Here is a 16,926-nt window from a genome sequence, read left to right as displayed (position 1 = left end):
CCCACCACCAACCGGGCTATCTGCATTGTGTCCCACCACCCGCTCTTTTTATGCTGCTGCTACTCTCTGTTCATCATTTATGCATAGTCACTTTAACCATATCTACATGTACATACTACCTCAATCAGCCTGACTAACCGGTGTCTGTATGTAGCCTCGCTACTATTATAGCCTCGCTACTGTATATAGCCTGTCTTTTTACTGTTGTTTTATTTCTTTATTTACCTATTGTTCACCTAACACCTTTTTTGCACTATTGGTTAGAGCCTGTAAGTAAGCATTTCACTGTAAGGTGTATTCGGCGCACGTGACAAATAAACTCTGATTTGATTTGAAACCCATGGCTGCACCCCTGCCCAGTCATGTTAAATCCATAGATTAGGGAATTTATTTCAATTGACTTATAACTTTATAGGAACTGTAACTCAGAAAAATCTTTGAAATTGTTGCTTGTTGCATTTATATTTATTTTCTGTATATTTCTCTAGGAGCTGAACAGTCAACAATCTTGTGCAGTAATTCTAATTCTAATTCCAGATTTGAATGTAGAAAGTGACACTGCTTTTCTTTCCATCCTATCAGTATCGACACATGGTCCAATGAATCACTTAGCGAATGTTCTCGCTGCGTGGTGTTTTAGAAAACGCAAGTTACATCTTCGGCCGTTGTAGGAACTATGCATCGTTAAAACACTCGTAAGCCTAAGTTCTATCGCTATTGGGAAGTCAGGCCCTGATCGTGCAGCTGTTTTCTAAAAACAGAGGCTGTCGGTGGAACATATACTTATAACTGCCTTTACCTCTCCTATCTCACCTCATTTGCTCACATTGTATATAGACTTATTTTTCTACTGTATTATTGACTATATGTTTGTTTTACTCCATGTGTAACTCTGTGTTGTTGTATGTGTCGAACTGCTTTGCTTTATCTTGGCCAGGTCGCAATTGTAAATGAGAACTTGTTCTCAACTTGCATACCTGGTTAAATAAAGGTGAAATAAAATTTTAAAAAATAAAAATAAAAAAACGATTATAATAACATGTCACTTATGATTTGTTGCCAGTGTGAATATGTCCCTTGTGATTGGTTGTCAGTGAATCAGGGGTCTCTGGGTTTGCTGACTATATAGTAGATGGGAGGAGCCTCAGAGGTGCTGTGTGGATGATTGACAGTAGAGTAGGCGGGGCTTTGACCAATGTTGACAGTGGCATAGTCACCAGGAGAAGTGCCCTCTTTAGCGATGGCAACAGTGGCTTCATTAGGGCAGCTGGGGTTCTTGTGGAAGTTGACGTTGGCGTAGTTGAGAGAGTCAAACGGTCTTGTGGGTAAGTTGGCGGTGGCGTAGACGGTGGTGGTCTCACCACCTGAACTGGACTGTCGAGGGCGGTCCTTTATCTCCTCATACTCACCATCACCATGACAACCCTGGAGAGGAGGAAAAGGAGGAGAGGGACGGGAGGACATGATGAGAGAGGGAAGAATTAAGCAATAAGGCCTGAGGAGGTGTGGTATATGGCCAACATACCACGGCTAAGGGCTGTTCTTATGCACAACGAAACGCTCTTAGCGATGGTATATTGACCATATACCTCAACCCCCCGATGTCCCTTATTGCTATCATAAACTGGTACCCAACGTAAATAGAACAGTAAAAATAAATGTTTTGTCATACCACGGCTGTCAGCCAATCAGCATTCAGGGCTCGAACCACTCAGTTTATAACAGACTAGAACATGCTCTCTCTCTCACACACACACACACACACACTCAGTCAAACAGACAGGCCAGCAAACACACTGACCTCTCTGTTGATCCTAGTGTCTGTGTTCACCTTGGGTGCTGAGGAGTCAGCTGTGGAACACAACACACACGTACACAGACTGTCATACAATTCACACATGTTACTATTGGGCTGCAGCAGTCTGTTCAGGTGGTTTTCAGAGCCCTGTTCTCAATGAGACCTCTATTTCTCAACCAGGGTCAAAGGAGGATTGTATATGCAAATGTTTTCTTTGAACGAAAACTGGGTGTGAAAATAGTAATTTCCCTTTATTTGACACAGTGTGTGTGTGTGTGTGTGTTTGTTTGTTTGTTTGTGTGAGTGAGTGAGTGTTTCTCACCTGTTTCCTTGTTGAATTTCCCTCTATAGACTATGAGCAGGCTGACCACAAGCACCAATAGCAGCATGACCAGAGTCCCAGATACTATGATGACCACTGATGTATCTGAACACAGACAAACAGTACCATTAGAACACATACTTTACAATCAGCACTTCTGTTCAACTTACATAGGGCCTTTTACACTAATATGTGAAGTAAGATCTGCCTCTCTTCCTCATGAGATGTGCATCTTTTCTGTTTACATCCTGTCCTCACATTAGCCTTGGATGTGCTGGCCAACATTCATGCTTCCTGTCTGGGTGCAGCTATTAGCATACTGTATACACCATAGTATATAGACTAACAAAATAAGGCTAGCTGTTCAAACTATACAGGAGCTTCTCTTCTAAACCATATTGCACACTTTAATTAGGCATCAATTCACAAATGTGTTGATATTTTAAAAGAGTTTAATTTTTCAGTTGGCTAACACTACAAATGCTGTGTGCTGGTATTAAAGTCATTCTTGCAGGGCATGTGTTGTCAGAGAGACACGGTTTTTATACTATACCTCTGAGAGTGGGGAATCTGGTATAGAAGTGTCCCACACTGCCTGCGGATGTGGCTTGGGAATCTGATTCCAAAGTCAGATTTGACACCAGATCCATGTCTTTACAATACAAAAATATGTTTACAAACTAGCGCAGTGTAAAAAGGCTCAACGTCTATTTACCAGATCTGTTGTGTGTTGATGGTAAAATGGATGATGGTGAGATGGAGTTGGCAGTAGGTTGGGAGGTGGCGGTAGGTGGGGATGATAGAGTTGGTGAAACTGGGTTTGAGAGGGAGAGAAAGAGAGAATGTGTCTCATACATATAGTATGCTTGAGTGTCTGACAGATGAACTCACTCAACTTCTATCAGAGTTGGGGTCAATTCCATTTAAATTAGTCATTTGAAAAGTAAACCAAATTCCAATTCCAAAAATATTTCTATTTAGCTAGGTTTCCATCCAATTGGTGACAGAATTTCATAAAAATATTCGAAAATCAGCAACTACAAAAAAATTTTTTTTTTCCCAACAATGGTGTTGGGAAAAACTAAACAAATAACACTAAACAAATTTGTTGCGGTTTGTGATGACGTACTTTTCCGCTTAAATTTTCATGTACCGAATAAAAATCTAAAGTTCCATGAGTTTCCATCACATTTTAAACTCCACATATTGTTTGTCACAAAAACAAAAACTGTTACTTTAAATAGCAAATGTTTCTACTCTGGTCTTGGCATGTGCGCTCTAGCCAACAGCTCAAAGATACAGTAGACTGTGAGGGTACTGGTTAGGCTAGTCTTCATTATGAGATTATTATGGGAAGCGCGAGAATATTTGTATTTATCAAATGGCAGTCAAAAATCAATCAATGTGTCACCAGAATAAAACCAGCTCATCACTGTGTACTTTCACTACCCTATGAAGTTCATCAAAAGTTATTTCATCTGGAGCCGAATAAACTGCATAGTTTCCCGAGTTGTAGTGGGAGGACCACACACCACATCATTACGTGACTCCAAGTTTACTTCGATATGATTGTTATTGTGTAAATATTTGCGCATAAAGGAGTTTCACCAGCTTTTCTCGCATTATTAATTTTACAGACACAAAAAGACCCCACCATATCGAAAGATCAAATGATCTGTCAGCGTTTATCAAATTGTACCTAAACTTACAGTTTCTACCACAGATGTGATTTTTTTTCAGACTGTACGACTTTATCTGCATCAAACTGTGGGTGGAAACGTGGTTAATGAAAAGCATAGAAGAGAATCTGCATTGCTGGTTACTTCCTGAATTGATTGAGATGTACAGTACCTTGGAAAGTATTCACAGCCCTTTACTTTTTCCACTTTTGTTGCGTTACAGCCTGAAATTAACATTTATTAAATTTAGATTTTGTGTCACTGGCCTACATACAATAACCCATAATGTCAAATTGGAATGATGTTTTCAGAAATCTTTACAAATGTATTTAAAATAAAAAGCGAAATTGTCTTGAGTCAGTAAGTATTCATCCCATTGTTATTGAAAGTGTTAAGTTCAGGAGTAAACATTTGCTTAACAAGTCACAAATTGCATGGACTCACTCTGTGTGCAATAATAGTGTTTAACATGACTCTCTCATCTCTGTACTCCACACATACAAAAGGTCCATCAGTTGAGCAGTGAATTTCAAACACAGATTCAACCACAAAGACCAGGGAGGTTTTCCAATGCCTCGCGAAGAAGGGCACCTATTGGTAGATGGGAAATAAATAAATAAACTGACACATATTAAAGTTTTTAATTATATTTTGGAAGGTGTATCAATACACCCAGTCACTGCAAAGATACAGGCATCCTTTCTAACTCAGTTGCCAGAGAGGAAGGAAACTGCTCTGGGATTTCACCATGAGGCCAATGTGGAATTTAAAACAGTTACATCGTTTAATGGCTGTGATAGGAGAAAACTGAGAACACAAAAGAATAACAAAAAAAACACAGCTGCCAGACATGAAATTAAGTATTGCTTAATCAAGACATGGGACAAGAATAGAGCAACAGTGACAGTTACAACAGTAAGCGTTCCTAGTCAGTGTTCACAATCAGTGTCTGTCAAGATGGTCCAGAGACGGACCCCGAATCTTGAGAAATCTGCTGGAGAAGTTAGTCCTGAAAAAACGAATATTTTCCAAGTAAATGGTATTAATCATTTCTGCTAGCCATCTACGGAAGCAAAGGGGGGGTGGGTGACTTCCATTCTGTGAGGATCTGTGAGGATTTTTTTGCTGTCACCCTTCCTCATAGGATGATCTTAGAACAGACTCAGCCAAGGAGAGCAAGTTCTGCATCATGTTCAATGGCCCTCTCATATACCTTTGAGTACCAATCAAAGATTATTAAGTAAGGGGCAAAGCCAAAAAAGACAAGTTAATGAACCCTCTGAGGCTTTACATGTGTCACACAGTGGGGAGACCTGGGGATAAATTCTATGTAATTTGGAGTAATAAAGTCTATGCATGACTTTGTATTGTATCAATTTATATCTGGCAATGATGGAACAGGAGTGAATTCTAGACCGGGAGGGCTTCTCCTCATAGACCATCTGAGATCTCAATATTTAACTCTTTACCGCAGGTCTCCTTGAGATGACTAGTAGAGGCAGTGCTTCTCCCCATAGTGTACTGAATACGATGGGAGACAGACTGCTGGTTTCAAGCACAGGGCGCAGCAGGTGTTTATTTGTAAAGGACCATAGGAGGAGGTAGGTAGCCGGGTCCAGGGGCAGGCAGAAAGTCATACACAGGGACTCCAGAAAGGTAACAGTTACAGGCAAGGAAAAGTCTAATAACGTAGTCTGGGAGATCAGGCAAGAGGTTGATGACAGGTAATCTGATAGGCAAAAGTACAGGCAGGGGAATAGGCAAAAAGGCATCGTTAGTGAGGATGACCCAAAAACTACAATACACATGTAACCCTCTCACCAGGCTCGAATATAACTCACAATATTAACTTATGCAGAGTATCTCAGCAGCATGGGATGTTAGGTGAGAAGGACATCTCCAATAAGAATTCCTATTGTAAACTATCTAGGGTTATGACAATAGGGTATTAACTTCAGAATAAATGATTATAGGTTTTTGTTATTGAATCAGGATAGACCATCCCATGCATTAAATTAAATTGAGACAATCAATGACTCCACCAACTCAATATACATAACGTTCCATATGTGTATTAGAACATTGTCAAACACAAATACATTTTCAGACACAACAAAAGAAATAGAAAATAATAAACCCCAATGAGTCCAAATTATTTCAAGTTCGCTTAAATAAACCGTTGGCGCGCGTTGGAGCTCAAAACATGATTACACCCAAAAATATCCTGAAGCACCTCACGTTGTGGTTACTCACTGCTTGGTAGATATTCCCTCAGCGAAGTATGGCAGTTCCATGCAGGTTTCCTCACAAAGTCCAAGGCAAGCACAGCTACCCATGCAGACAGTACTCCTTAGCCGTAACCGATATCCCCATGGGAACATGAACTCGTTAAGCTTCCCAGGCAATTATCTCCCAGTGTCACACGATGCTAGGCTAACCTCAATGCTGACAAATACCTCCACGACGAGACGGTAGCTTCAGTCTTTACTGAGTTTGAACAAAATTATAACTCTTTTATAAAATAAAACATGTATTTGCCTTCATATCCTAGTAGGTATGGGTTCTGTTCTAGTTCTGTCATCTTTTATCATTAATTTACCAACCGTCCTAAGGTAAAAACGTCCATCCTTTTCATCAACGTCTTTTTTCTCTCTTTTTTTCCCAGGCCTCCCGTTAACCAGGTCAAATTCCCATTGGCCACAACTTAACGAGCGACCTTATTGGTCAAAACTTACAATTCAAAGTAAAACAAACTATTCACTTATACATTAAATAAATATTTCTTCAAAAGCATAATGCATTAACAACATTACAGGTTAGGAGCAATTCAATTATCTTTTAAATATATAACCAATTAATTATAACAAATAAACTCAATACCTGGTTCAAACAAGGGTATTACACACAGGAGGACTAATACGAAAATAACAGCACTCCGACTAGAATGTATATCAAAACAAACACCTCACAATGATGGGGTGCAAAGAACTGAACTAAATAGTGTGTGTGAATGACATACAGGTGTGTGAACAGGTGATCAGAATTCAGGTGATTGGGATCTGGAGAGTGAGCTGCGTTCACGGGATCTATGTGTTTGAGAGTGTGAGTTGGAAGCAGACGTTACACACAGATCATCTGAGATCTCAGTATTTCACTCTTTACCGCAGGTCTCCTTGAGATGACCAGTAGAGGCCTCTGTGTAGTTGGAGAAAAAGGAGACAAATTGTGAAATGAGGTGTTTTGAGTTGGGAGGGCGCTGTAGGAAATCATAAAACAAATGTTGTAAATGGAGGGTGTCAACATTTTGAATTTTCCCTTTGATATAGTGTGTCACGTCCTGACCAGTATAAGGGTTATTTGTTATCGTAGTTTGGTCAGGACGTGGCAGAGGGTATTTTGTTTATGTGGTTCGGGGTGGTGATTTTTGTAGTAGGGTGTTTGATTTATTATTTCCGGGTTTTGGTCTATGTTCTATGTTTTGTATTTCTATGTTCTTTCTGGTTTGTAGTATTTCTATGTGTAGGTTAATGGGGGGTTGGACTCTCAATTGGAGGCAGGTGCTTTCTCGTTGCCTCTGATTGAGAGTCCTATATATGGGTAATTGTTTGGTGTAGTGTTGTGGGAGATTGTGTCTTGTTTTGTCTGTGTGAGCATGACAAGACTGTTTTGTTGTTCGTGAGTTCTTCGTTTTTGTTATTTTGGTGTTCTCTTTATTTAAAAATAAATACAAGATGAGCATCCACATTCCTGCTGCGTTTTGGTCCTCTATTCCCGACGACAACCGTTACATAGTGTCTGACTTTAGTGTTTGACTTTGAATTGATTCTTTAATTGGATGAATGATGCTAATCTATGCATAAGTCTTCAACTGTGGCCAGCCCCTTCTCCCTCCATTCAACAAACACCATATCAGACCGAGATGGAACAAAATAATGATTCAAGCATATCAGGGTGTATACAGAGGTATCAGGCACCTTATAAACATGCTTAATTCTTAAAGAATTTCACAAAACAAAGTTGTTGCCTGTCAGTTTGTTCGGGCACTTGCTTTTGCCTTGGAGCAAAGCAAGGCTGGAAGAGAGGAACTTGTTTCAGACTTGACTTCCATATTTAGCCACAGGTGGACAAGTGTCCAACTTATCAGGGAAACCTAGTTGCCAGTATGTTAATGCCCTGGCATTTTCAGCTCAGTAGTAATGCTTAAAGATGGGTAGGCCTAAATCACCACTTTCCTTGGGCTTTACAATGTTTTTTGTAACCCCAGACAAATGACAAGATTGTCGAGTCCAAAGTCTTAAAAAATGAAGAGGTAAGAAAAATTGGAAGATCCTGGCAAAGATAAAGGATCCTGGGAAGAGAAACCATTTTTATTGCATTAATGTGCCCCATTATAGAAAGAGGCAGTATTCTCCAGCTCTCTATGTTTTGATTTAGCTTTGCAACCAGTTCACTGTAGTTAAGCTTGAAGATGAGCTTTGGATTTCTAGGTATTTTTAGTCCCAGGTAAGTTAAGTGGTCATGCACCACTTTAAATGGTATCCTCTCTAGATCATTTTAAATGGTGTCCTCTCTAGATCATTTTAAATGGTATCCTCTCTAGATCATTTTAAATGGTATCCTCTCTAGCTCACTTTCAATGGTATCCTCTCTAGCTAACTTGCTGTAATAGCATATGAGATACAAATTAGATCACTTTTTCCACAATTTATTGAATAGCCAGATAATTTACCAAATTAATTGATAAAGTCTAGTAGTTTAGGGACAGAGGCTACTGGGTCCGAGAGGTATAAAAGCACATTGTCTGCATATAACGAAATGTGTCTTTCTATTTTTCCTACTTTAAGACCTTGGATATAAGGATGAACCCTTATTTGTATCACTAGGGGTTCAAGGACGATATCGAAGAGCAGAGGACTGAGTGGGTAGCCCTACTGGACAGATCTATGTAGTTTAAAGGGACTGTATTTGTCACTGTTGGTCAGAATAGAGGATGTTGCGCAGACATAGAGAATTTTGACCCAGGCGATAAATGAGTCGCCATATCCAAACCTAGTGAGTGCTTCAAACATATATGACCATTCTATTTGGTCAAACGCTTTTTGAGCATCTAGCGATATAATGGCCACCTTGGAGTCTTTCCCGTGATTTGCATATAGAATGTTAAGCAGCCTACGGGCATTCGGAAAAAAGAGAACCTTCCGGGAATAAACCCTGTCTGATCTGGATGAATAATGGTTGTTACATGTTTGTTCAACCTATTAGCAAGCACTTTGGTGATTCTTTTTTTATTTCAATTAAGCAATGCTACCAGGGCCTGCAGACTTTCCAGGTGGGAAAGCTTTTATTGCCTCCAGTATTTCCTTTGTTGTGAAATTTGAGTTAAACTCTTTTTTGGCGCTGTCATCAAGTTTTGGCAGGCTGGTAGAATCAAAGAAGGCTGATACATCAGACCTAGAAGCATCAGATCTGGAGGAATATAACTGAGTAAAATTATTTGAAGCGGTTGTTTATTTCTTTAGAATATGTCTGTCACGTCCTGACCATAGAAAGCTGTTATTTTCTATGGTAGAGTAGGTCAGGGCGTGACAGGGGGGGTTTCTAGTTTAGTTTTTCTATGTTATGTTCTAGTTTTGTATTTCTATGTTGGGTTTTGTTTGGGATGATCTCCAATTAGAGGCAGCTGGTCCTCGTTGTCTCTAATTGGAGATCATACTTAAGTAGGTCTTTTTCCCACCTGGGTTTGTGGGAGATTGTCTTTGAGTTAGTGTATCTTTCACCTCTGCGTCACGGTTTGTTGTTGTGTTATTCAGTTTATTTATATGTATTGCATGGTTTCACAGTTCAATAAAAATGTTGAATGATAATCACGCTGCACTTTGGTCCGCTTCTCCTTACGACAACCGTGACAATGTCAGCAAGCTGCCTGCCTTAATTTATGGATTGCTTAAATACCATAGCCCTTTCGTGTGGGTGCCCTAGTCCGTGCACATTCCACGAGACTAATGTGACACCTTTAACATCTGACTGATTCCCAAGATTGTTTCCTCACATTTATATCCAAGAGCATTTCAAATAAAACATCTTAAATATGTACGAATTTAAATAAAATTTCTCTGGCAGCAGAAAACAAAACACAGTAGCAGACCCCAGATAAACCCGCCCTCCCCACTGCTTCCCCAGAGAAACCCGCCCTCCCCACTGCTTCCACAGAGAAACCCGCTCTCCCCACTGCTTCCCCAGAGAAACCCGCTCTCCCCACTGCTTCCCCAGAGAAACCCGCCCTCCCCACTGCTTCCACAGAGAAACCCGCCCTCCCCACTGCTTCCACAGAGAAACCCGCTCTCCCCACTGCTTCCCCAGAGAAACCCTCCCTCCCCACTGCTTCCCCAGAGAAACCCGCCCTCCCCACTGCTTCCCCAGAGAAACCCGCCCTCCCCACTGCTTCCACAGAGAAACGCACCCTCCCCACTGCTTCCACAGAGAAACCCTCCCTCCCACTGCTTCTCCAGAGAAACCCTCCTTCCCCACTGCTTCCACAGAGAAACCCTCCCTCCCACTGCTTCCACAGAGAAACCCTCCCTCCCACTGCTTCTCCAGAGAAACCCGCCCTCCCCACTGCTTCCCCAAATGAAGTACCCTCCTCTACATCTCATGAAATGAGGACCGCCGGGCATGATGGCTAGAATAAACCCAATACTACGCTAGCTAGCTAGAAGCAGTCAGATTCTCTCCGCGGATCTTGGAAAACAATTGAATATGCTACCGTTTATGAATAAACATCAAATCCACTGTTTGCTCAGTCAATATCCCAAAAATGTGTGGCAAGTGATTTCACCCTTTCAGGGGTTTGCTGTAGTTTTTATATGTAGCTTGGTGAAGACTCTTGTCATGCCGTTGTGATGAACATGTAGCTTGGCTGGAAAACGCAGGCTGTATTTCACCTATGCCTTTCTCATGGTCTGCAACATTGCTCCATCACCTCCATGGTGTAGTCGGGAAAGATGAGAACCTTTTGGTCTTTGTATTCCATAGATCGCTGTCGTCCAAGTCGTAGAATGAGCTCCTTTTCCTGAAAGTGATGTTCCCTTGCGATTATGGTGTGCGGCTTGGCACCTGGTGAGGGCTTTGCCTGTAGAGAGCGGTGTGTACAGCCAATGATGAGCGGCTTTGGGAAGTTGTCATTGCCCAGCAGCTTGGGAATGAGCTTGGAAACAAACTCTGTGGGTTTCCCTTGTTCATCGTCCTCCAAAATCCCCACAAGTTTGATGCTCAACTTGCGACTCCTGTCTTCTAAATTGAGAACCTTGGCTTGGAGCGCCTCATTCTTCTTTTTAAGCTGCGCTCTGGTGGTTTACAGGCCTCCAATCCGGGTGTCATGATCAGACAGGGCCTCATCGGCCTCACCCTTCTGTTCGTCTTGTGCTGTCTTTAGACACTCTAACTTTGTTTCAAGCCTGTCAAAACATTCATTGATAGTTTTTATTACAGCCTCTTCCATTTTTGACACATTGCCGTGGCCGTATCTTGTTGCTGGGTATCTGGAGAGTTGTCATCATCAGACTCAAAATGGCGCTAGCTGCTGCTTGCTGGGCCTGGGCCTTTGCGTTAGCTGTTTGGTTGTTTTTTGTCACCATATTTCACTTTTTCACTGCTAGTTAGTGCATGGGGAATATATTAAACAACGGGTATATTTTTGGCAAATAAAATAAAGATTTCAAAATTTGCGGAGAGGAGATCTGAAGGAACGCTTCTACCCAATTCGCAGGCGCACTAGTGCCGCCGAATAAAAACAATTCTAAGCATGCATCCTGTTTGCAATGAGGCACTAATGTAAAACTGCAAAAAATGTGTCACAGAAATTAACTTTCTGTCCTGAATACAAAGCGTTATGTTTGTGGCAAATTCGACACAACACATCACTGAGTAACACTATCCATTTTCAAGCATGGTGGCTGCATCACGTTATGTGTATGCTTGTCATCAGCAAAAACTAGGGAGTTTTTTAGGATAAAAATAAATGGAATAGAGCTAAGCACAGACAAAGTCCTAGATGAAAACCTAGTTCAGTCTGCCTTCCAAAAGACACTGGGAGACAAATTCACCTTTCAGTAGGACAATAACCTAAAACACAAGGCCAAATATACACTGGAGTTGGACATTGAATGTTCCTGAGTGGCACAGTTACACTTAAATCAGCTTGAAAATGTATGGCAAGACTTAAAAATGGCTGTCAAGCAATGATCAACAACCAACTTGACAGAACTTTTTTTAAAGAATGTCTAAATATTGTACAATCCAGGTATGCAAAGCTCTTAGAGACTTACCCAGAAAGACTCGCAGCTATAATCACTGCCAAATATGATTCTAACATGTATTGACTTAGGGGTGTGAATACTTATGTAAATGAGATTCTTCTGTATTTCATTTTCAATACTTTTGCTAAAATGATATTGTGCCAATTTAATCCATTTTGAAGTTGGACTGTATTGCAACAAAATGTGTAATAAGTCAAGGTGTATGATTTACTTTCTGAATGCACTGTAAATGTACCCTGACCACTGCAATCACTGACAGGCGTATAGAAGGAAGTGTGGTTTCTGCTCTTCCTGTTCAGATATTTTAGTTGTCATTTAGCCAACTACATCTCTCTCTCTCTCTCTCTCTCTCTCTCTCTCTCTCTCTCTCTCTCTCTCTCTCTCTCTCTCTCTCTCTCTCTCTCTCTCTCTCTCATACAAAGGTGCTAGGTGGAGGTGGCTAAGGATGATTGAGTTGGTGAAGCTGGGTTTGTTCCTGTGCTTGTAGTAGTTTCTGTTGTGGTGGTGGTTATTGTTGGTGCTGCTAAAAACTAAGTTAACACAAAATAATGTTGTTGTTGACAGGTGTAAAGAGGTGTGGTTTCTGCTCTGTTCAGATATTTTAGTTGTCATGTAGCTCTCTTTCTCTCTCTCTCTCTCTCTCTCTCTCTCTTTCTCTCTAATAGATATGCGAGTTTCTCAAAATTGGATTTGTTTTCAAATTCTTTGTGGGTCTGTGTATTCTGAGGCAAATATGTGTCTCTAATATGGTCTTTCATTTGGCAGGAGGTTAGGAAGTGCACCTCAGTTTCAACCTCATTCAGCAGTCAGTGTGCACATAGCCTGTCTTCTCTTGAGAGCCAGGCCTGCCTATGGCAGCCTCTGTCAATAGCAAGGCTATGCTCACTGAGTCTGTACATAGTCAAAGCTTTCCTTAAGTTTGGGTCAGTCACAGGGGTCAGGTATTCTGCCACTGTGTACTCTCTGTTTGCTCAGATTTTTTGTTAATTCTTTCTAATGTGTCAAGTAATTATCTGTTAGTTTTCTCATGATTTAGTTGGGTGTAATTATGTTGCTGTCCTGGGGCTCTGTGGGGCCTGTTTATGTTTGTGAACAGAGCCCCAGGACCAGCTTGCTTAGGGGACTCTTCTCCAGGTTAATCTCTCTGTAGGTGATGGCTTTGTTACGGAAGGTTTAGGAATCACTTCATTTTAGGTGGTTCTAGAATTTAACGGCTCTTTTCTGGATTTTTATCAATTGCTGGTATCGGCTTAATTCTGCTCTGCATGCATTATTAGATGTTATACGTTGTACTCAGAGGATATTTTTTCAGAAATATGCATGCAGAATCAAATTTGGTGTTTGTCCCATTTTGTGAATTCTTGGTTGGTGAGCAGACCCCAGACCTCACAACCATAAAGGGCAATGGGTTCTATAACTGATTCAAGTATTTTTTGCCAGATCCTAATTAGGATTTCAAATTCTATGTTCCTTTTGATGGCGTAGAAGGCCCTTCTTGTCTTGTCTCTCAGATCGTTCACAGCTTTGTGGAAGTTACCTGTGGCGCTGATGTTTAGGCCAAAGTATGTATCGTTTTTTGTCTGCTCTGGGGCAATGGTGTCTAGATTGTATTTGTGGTCCTGGCAGCTGAATTTTTTTTGGAACACCATTATTTTTGTCTTACTGAGATTTACTGTCAGGGCTCTCTTTCCCTCTCTCTCCCTTTCTTGCTCTCTCTTTCGCTCGCTCTTCCCCCCCTGTCTCTTTTTATCTCTCTCTCTCCTAAATATAACACAGTTGAAGACGGTTGAGTAATACTGTATGAGCTATGCCAAACTAATGTTCTGTTATGTTCTTGTTGACATCTTAACTGCCTTACAGGTTTCCAAGACAGATGTAGAAACATTTAATAGATTTCATAGGAAGTTAAGATGTGTTCCAGTTGTTTTTAATGCCTCAACTCACACAGGCACACCCAGCCCTCTCCCTCATTATATTCCTGTCACACCCTGATCTGCTTCACCTGTCCTTGTGCTTGTCTCCACCCCCATCCAGGTGTTACCCATCTTCCCCATTATCCCCTGGGTAGTTATACCTGTGTTTTCTGTCTGTCTGTGCCAGTTTGTCTCGGTTGCCAAGTCAACCAGTGGTTTTCTCTCAGCTCCTGGTTTTTCCTAGTCTCTCTCTTACCTTGTCCTCCTGGTTTTGACCCTTGCCTGTCCAGACTCTGAGCCCACCTGCCTGACCCCTCTGCCTGCCCCTGACCTTGAGCCTGCCTGCCCCCCTGTACCGTTTTGGACTCTGGCCTGGCAATGAACTATTGCCTGTCCCCGACCTGCCTTTTGTCTATCCCTTGGATTACAATAAATACCAGAGCTCAAACCATCTGCCTCCAGTGTCTGCATCTGGGTCTCGCCTTTTGTCGTTATAATTCCATCTAAGCTTCTCACTTCACTGACATACAGCTGTGTCCTGATCAATCTGTCTCATAATGCAAAACAGGCAAATTCAAAAACAGTCTTACTCTTGATATCAAGCTGGACTGCTGACAGGGTATCGAGAGCTTGGTTGTTCTGTACGCCACAGAGATATCTCCCAGCGTCCTCTTGGGTTAGTCTGGTGATGGTCACGGTGAAGGCTCCGGCTGTCCTGTTGTCAAACAGTGAGAACCTCCCGTTCTGGCTTTTCGTTGTTGTCACTTTTACGTCATCTATGCACCTCGACTGTGTCGTCACTTTGCAGAAGTATTTCTCATTGTCTTCAGTTTTTTCATCATACATACAATAGATGGAGACTGTCTGTTCTTCATAGCCTGTCACTGCAGTGGGATTCTCACAGCACCAATCTGTCATTTTAAACAAACATGCAGGCCTAGAGCTCAGAAAGAAGTTCAGACGATTTATTATAAAATAAATATATACCATAACATAAGAAAGGTTTGGAAACTCCAATGACAAAGAATTATACACCATGAAACTTCCTTGTCTAATGTATTAGTTATCTGTGATCTGTCCTCCAATACATGCAAAATACATGTGTGTTTGATCCCATTGTTCACAGAAGTTGAATGAGCTGACCTAGTTTAGGGCAGAATTCTAACTTGAGATGAATTCCTTTATGTCAATGATCATGTAAATCATGGATTGAGGTTGAGTCAATTAAAAACACAGTATGCATGAACTGTTAAGCAATGTGTAGGGATCTCAAGTTAGGATTCGGGCCAGTTGCAGAGGCCTCTCTAGGAATATTTTAAGTCAAATGTTGAGTATGAAAGTTATAAAGTTTTGAGGATGAGAATCAAAGGTTTACAGTACCTCCATACACTTCAGGGTCCAGTCCAAATCGTTCCACTCCACACCAGTATTTTCCAGCACCATCTGACACCATGTTGGTGATGGTCACAATGAAGACTCTGACCCCTTTGTCATCATGTAGGGAGTATCTCCATTTAGAGGTCCATTCTTCATCCTCAGTCTCAATATCATTGTCTCCCAAAAATGTTATACACTCCATTTTGCTGCCTTTACAGAGGTACTTCTGGTGGCTCCTCCACTCCTCTCTATAGGGGCATCTGATCTCTGCTTTGCCTCCCTTATATCCTTCCACTGTGATCAACTCTACTGTATACACACTCCACACAGCAGCTGTAGGACACACCAACAGTCTTATTAAAAACAGTACAAACACCCCAGCTTCCATTTCACATACTGTAAGAGTGGATTCTGGTCTGGTACACCACTGGTGTTCCCCATCACATCCATCAGTACATACTGGACCTTGTGTTCCTCAGTGTCCCCTCCCCTTTATCTAACAACATTATCAGTGAGTGAATGGAGTTACACTGTAAAATGTTATAACCAAATGTATCCAACTATAGAGAGGAGTCACTGGAGATGTGTTCATTCAGTCTGATGTACTCACCTAAGAGGAGGACAATCTTCAGTGTGAGAACCAGCAGGATAACCATGATGATTTGTGGCAGGAAGGTCTGCTCCTGCAGTGCGTACGAGAACCTCTCTGAGTGTGTGTGTGTGTGAGTGTGTCTACGCTGAGCCAAGGAAGTCCTGCTGTTTGACTGAGTACTTCCTGAAACCATTTCACTTCTCAGTAACACTTTGTAATAACGTCCGTCAATAAACAATTTCTAAGACATTTATAAAGAGTTTGCTCACCGTGATTTAATCATTTATTCCTACAATATATGTTAAATAACAACATGATCCTGCTTTAAAGAGCACCTTATAAAGCCTTCATAAATTATTCTTAAAGGCTTCATAACAACTACATGAATGTGTTACAAATCCTGTCCTGTTTTATAAACGGTTCATACATTTGGCTTAAATGTGTGACCTATCCACCATAAGCTGTGGACCACACTATTTACCAAGAGATATTTTTAGCTGTCTATTTACCACCACAAAACGATGCTGGCACTAAGACTGCACTCAACAAGCTGTATAAGGCCATAATCCAATAAGAAAATGCTCATTCAGAGGCGGTGCTCCTAGTGGCCAGGGACTTTAAAGAAGTCCTAGACGGATTACCAGGACGTGTGCTCAGAATGTGCTCTGACCAACTGGCAAATGTCTTCACTCACGTTTTCAATCTGTCCCTGACCGAGTCTGTAATACCTACATGTATTCAAGTAGGCCACCGTAGTCCCTGTGCCCCAGAACGCCAAGGTAACCTGCCTAAATGACTACCGACCCGTAGCACTCACGTCTGTAGCCATGAAGTACTTTCAAAGGCTGGTCATGGCTCACATCAACACCATCATCCCAGATACCAACCTGGCTAGCCATTTGATTAGCTGTCCAGGAGTCTGATTAGCTG

General features: G+C 41.4%; 1 protein-coding gene across 3 annotated transcripts; it reads right to left on the bottom strand.

Annotated features, from left to right (window-relative positions):
• Positions 1 to 975: 975 nt before the first annotated feature.
• On the bottom strand, positions 976 to 16,140 carry LOC115170024 (CMRF35-like molecule 8). 3 transcript variants are annotated; one of them, XM_029726250.1, is made up of 7 exons: positions 16,015 to 16,140; positions 15,408 to 15,737; positions 14,618 to 14,938; positions 2,836 to 2,934; positions 2,121 to 2,225; positions 1,802 to 1,851; positions 976 to 1,425 (listed from the first exon to the last, which is right to left on the bottom strand). In XM_029726250.1, the coding sequence occupies exons 1-7, from the start codon at positions 16,058 to 16,060 to the stop codon at positions 1,099 to 1,101; spliced, it is 1,278 nt and encodes a 425-aa protein (XP_029582110.1). In that variant the 5' UTR covers positions 16,061 to 16,140; the 3' UTR covers positions 976 to 1,098. The 3 variants fall into 3 exon arrangements, with proteins under 3 accessions (XP_029582110.1, XP_029582112.1, XP_029582111.1); XM_029726252.1 differs by lacking the exon at positions 14,618 to 14,938; XM_029726251.1 differs by lacking the exons at positions 2,121 to 2,225; positions 2,836 to 2,934.
• Between the last annotated feature and the right edge of the window lie 786 nt (positions 16,141 to 16,926).

Source organism: Salmo trutta, chromosome 31 (genome assembly GCF_901001165.1).
Source record: "Salmo trutta chromosome 31, fSalTru1.1, whole genome shotgun sequence".
Lineage (NCBI taxonomy): Eukaryota > Metazoa > Chordata > Actinopteri > Salmoniformes > Salmonidae > Salmo > Salmo trutta.
The sequence above is the reverse complement of the archived record's forward strand: the minus strand, read 5'-3'. Positions and strand labels throughout refer to the sequence as shown.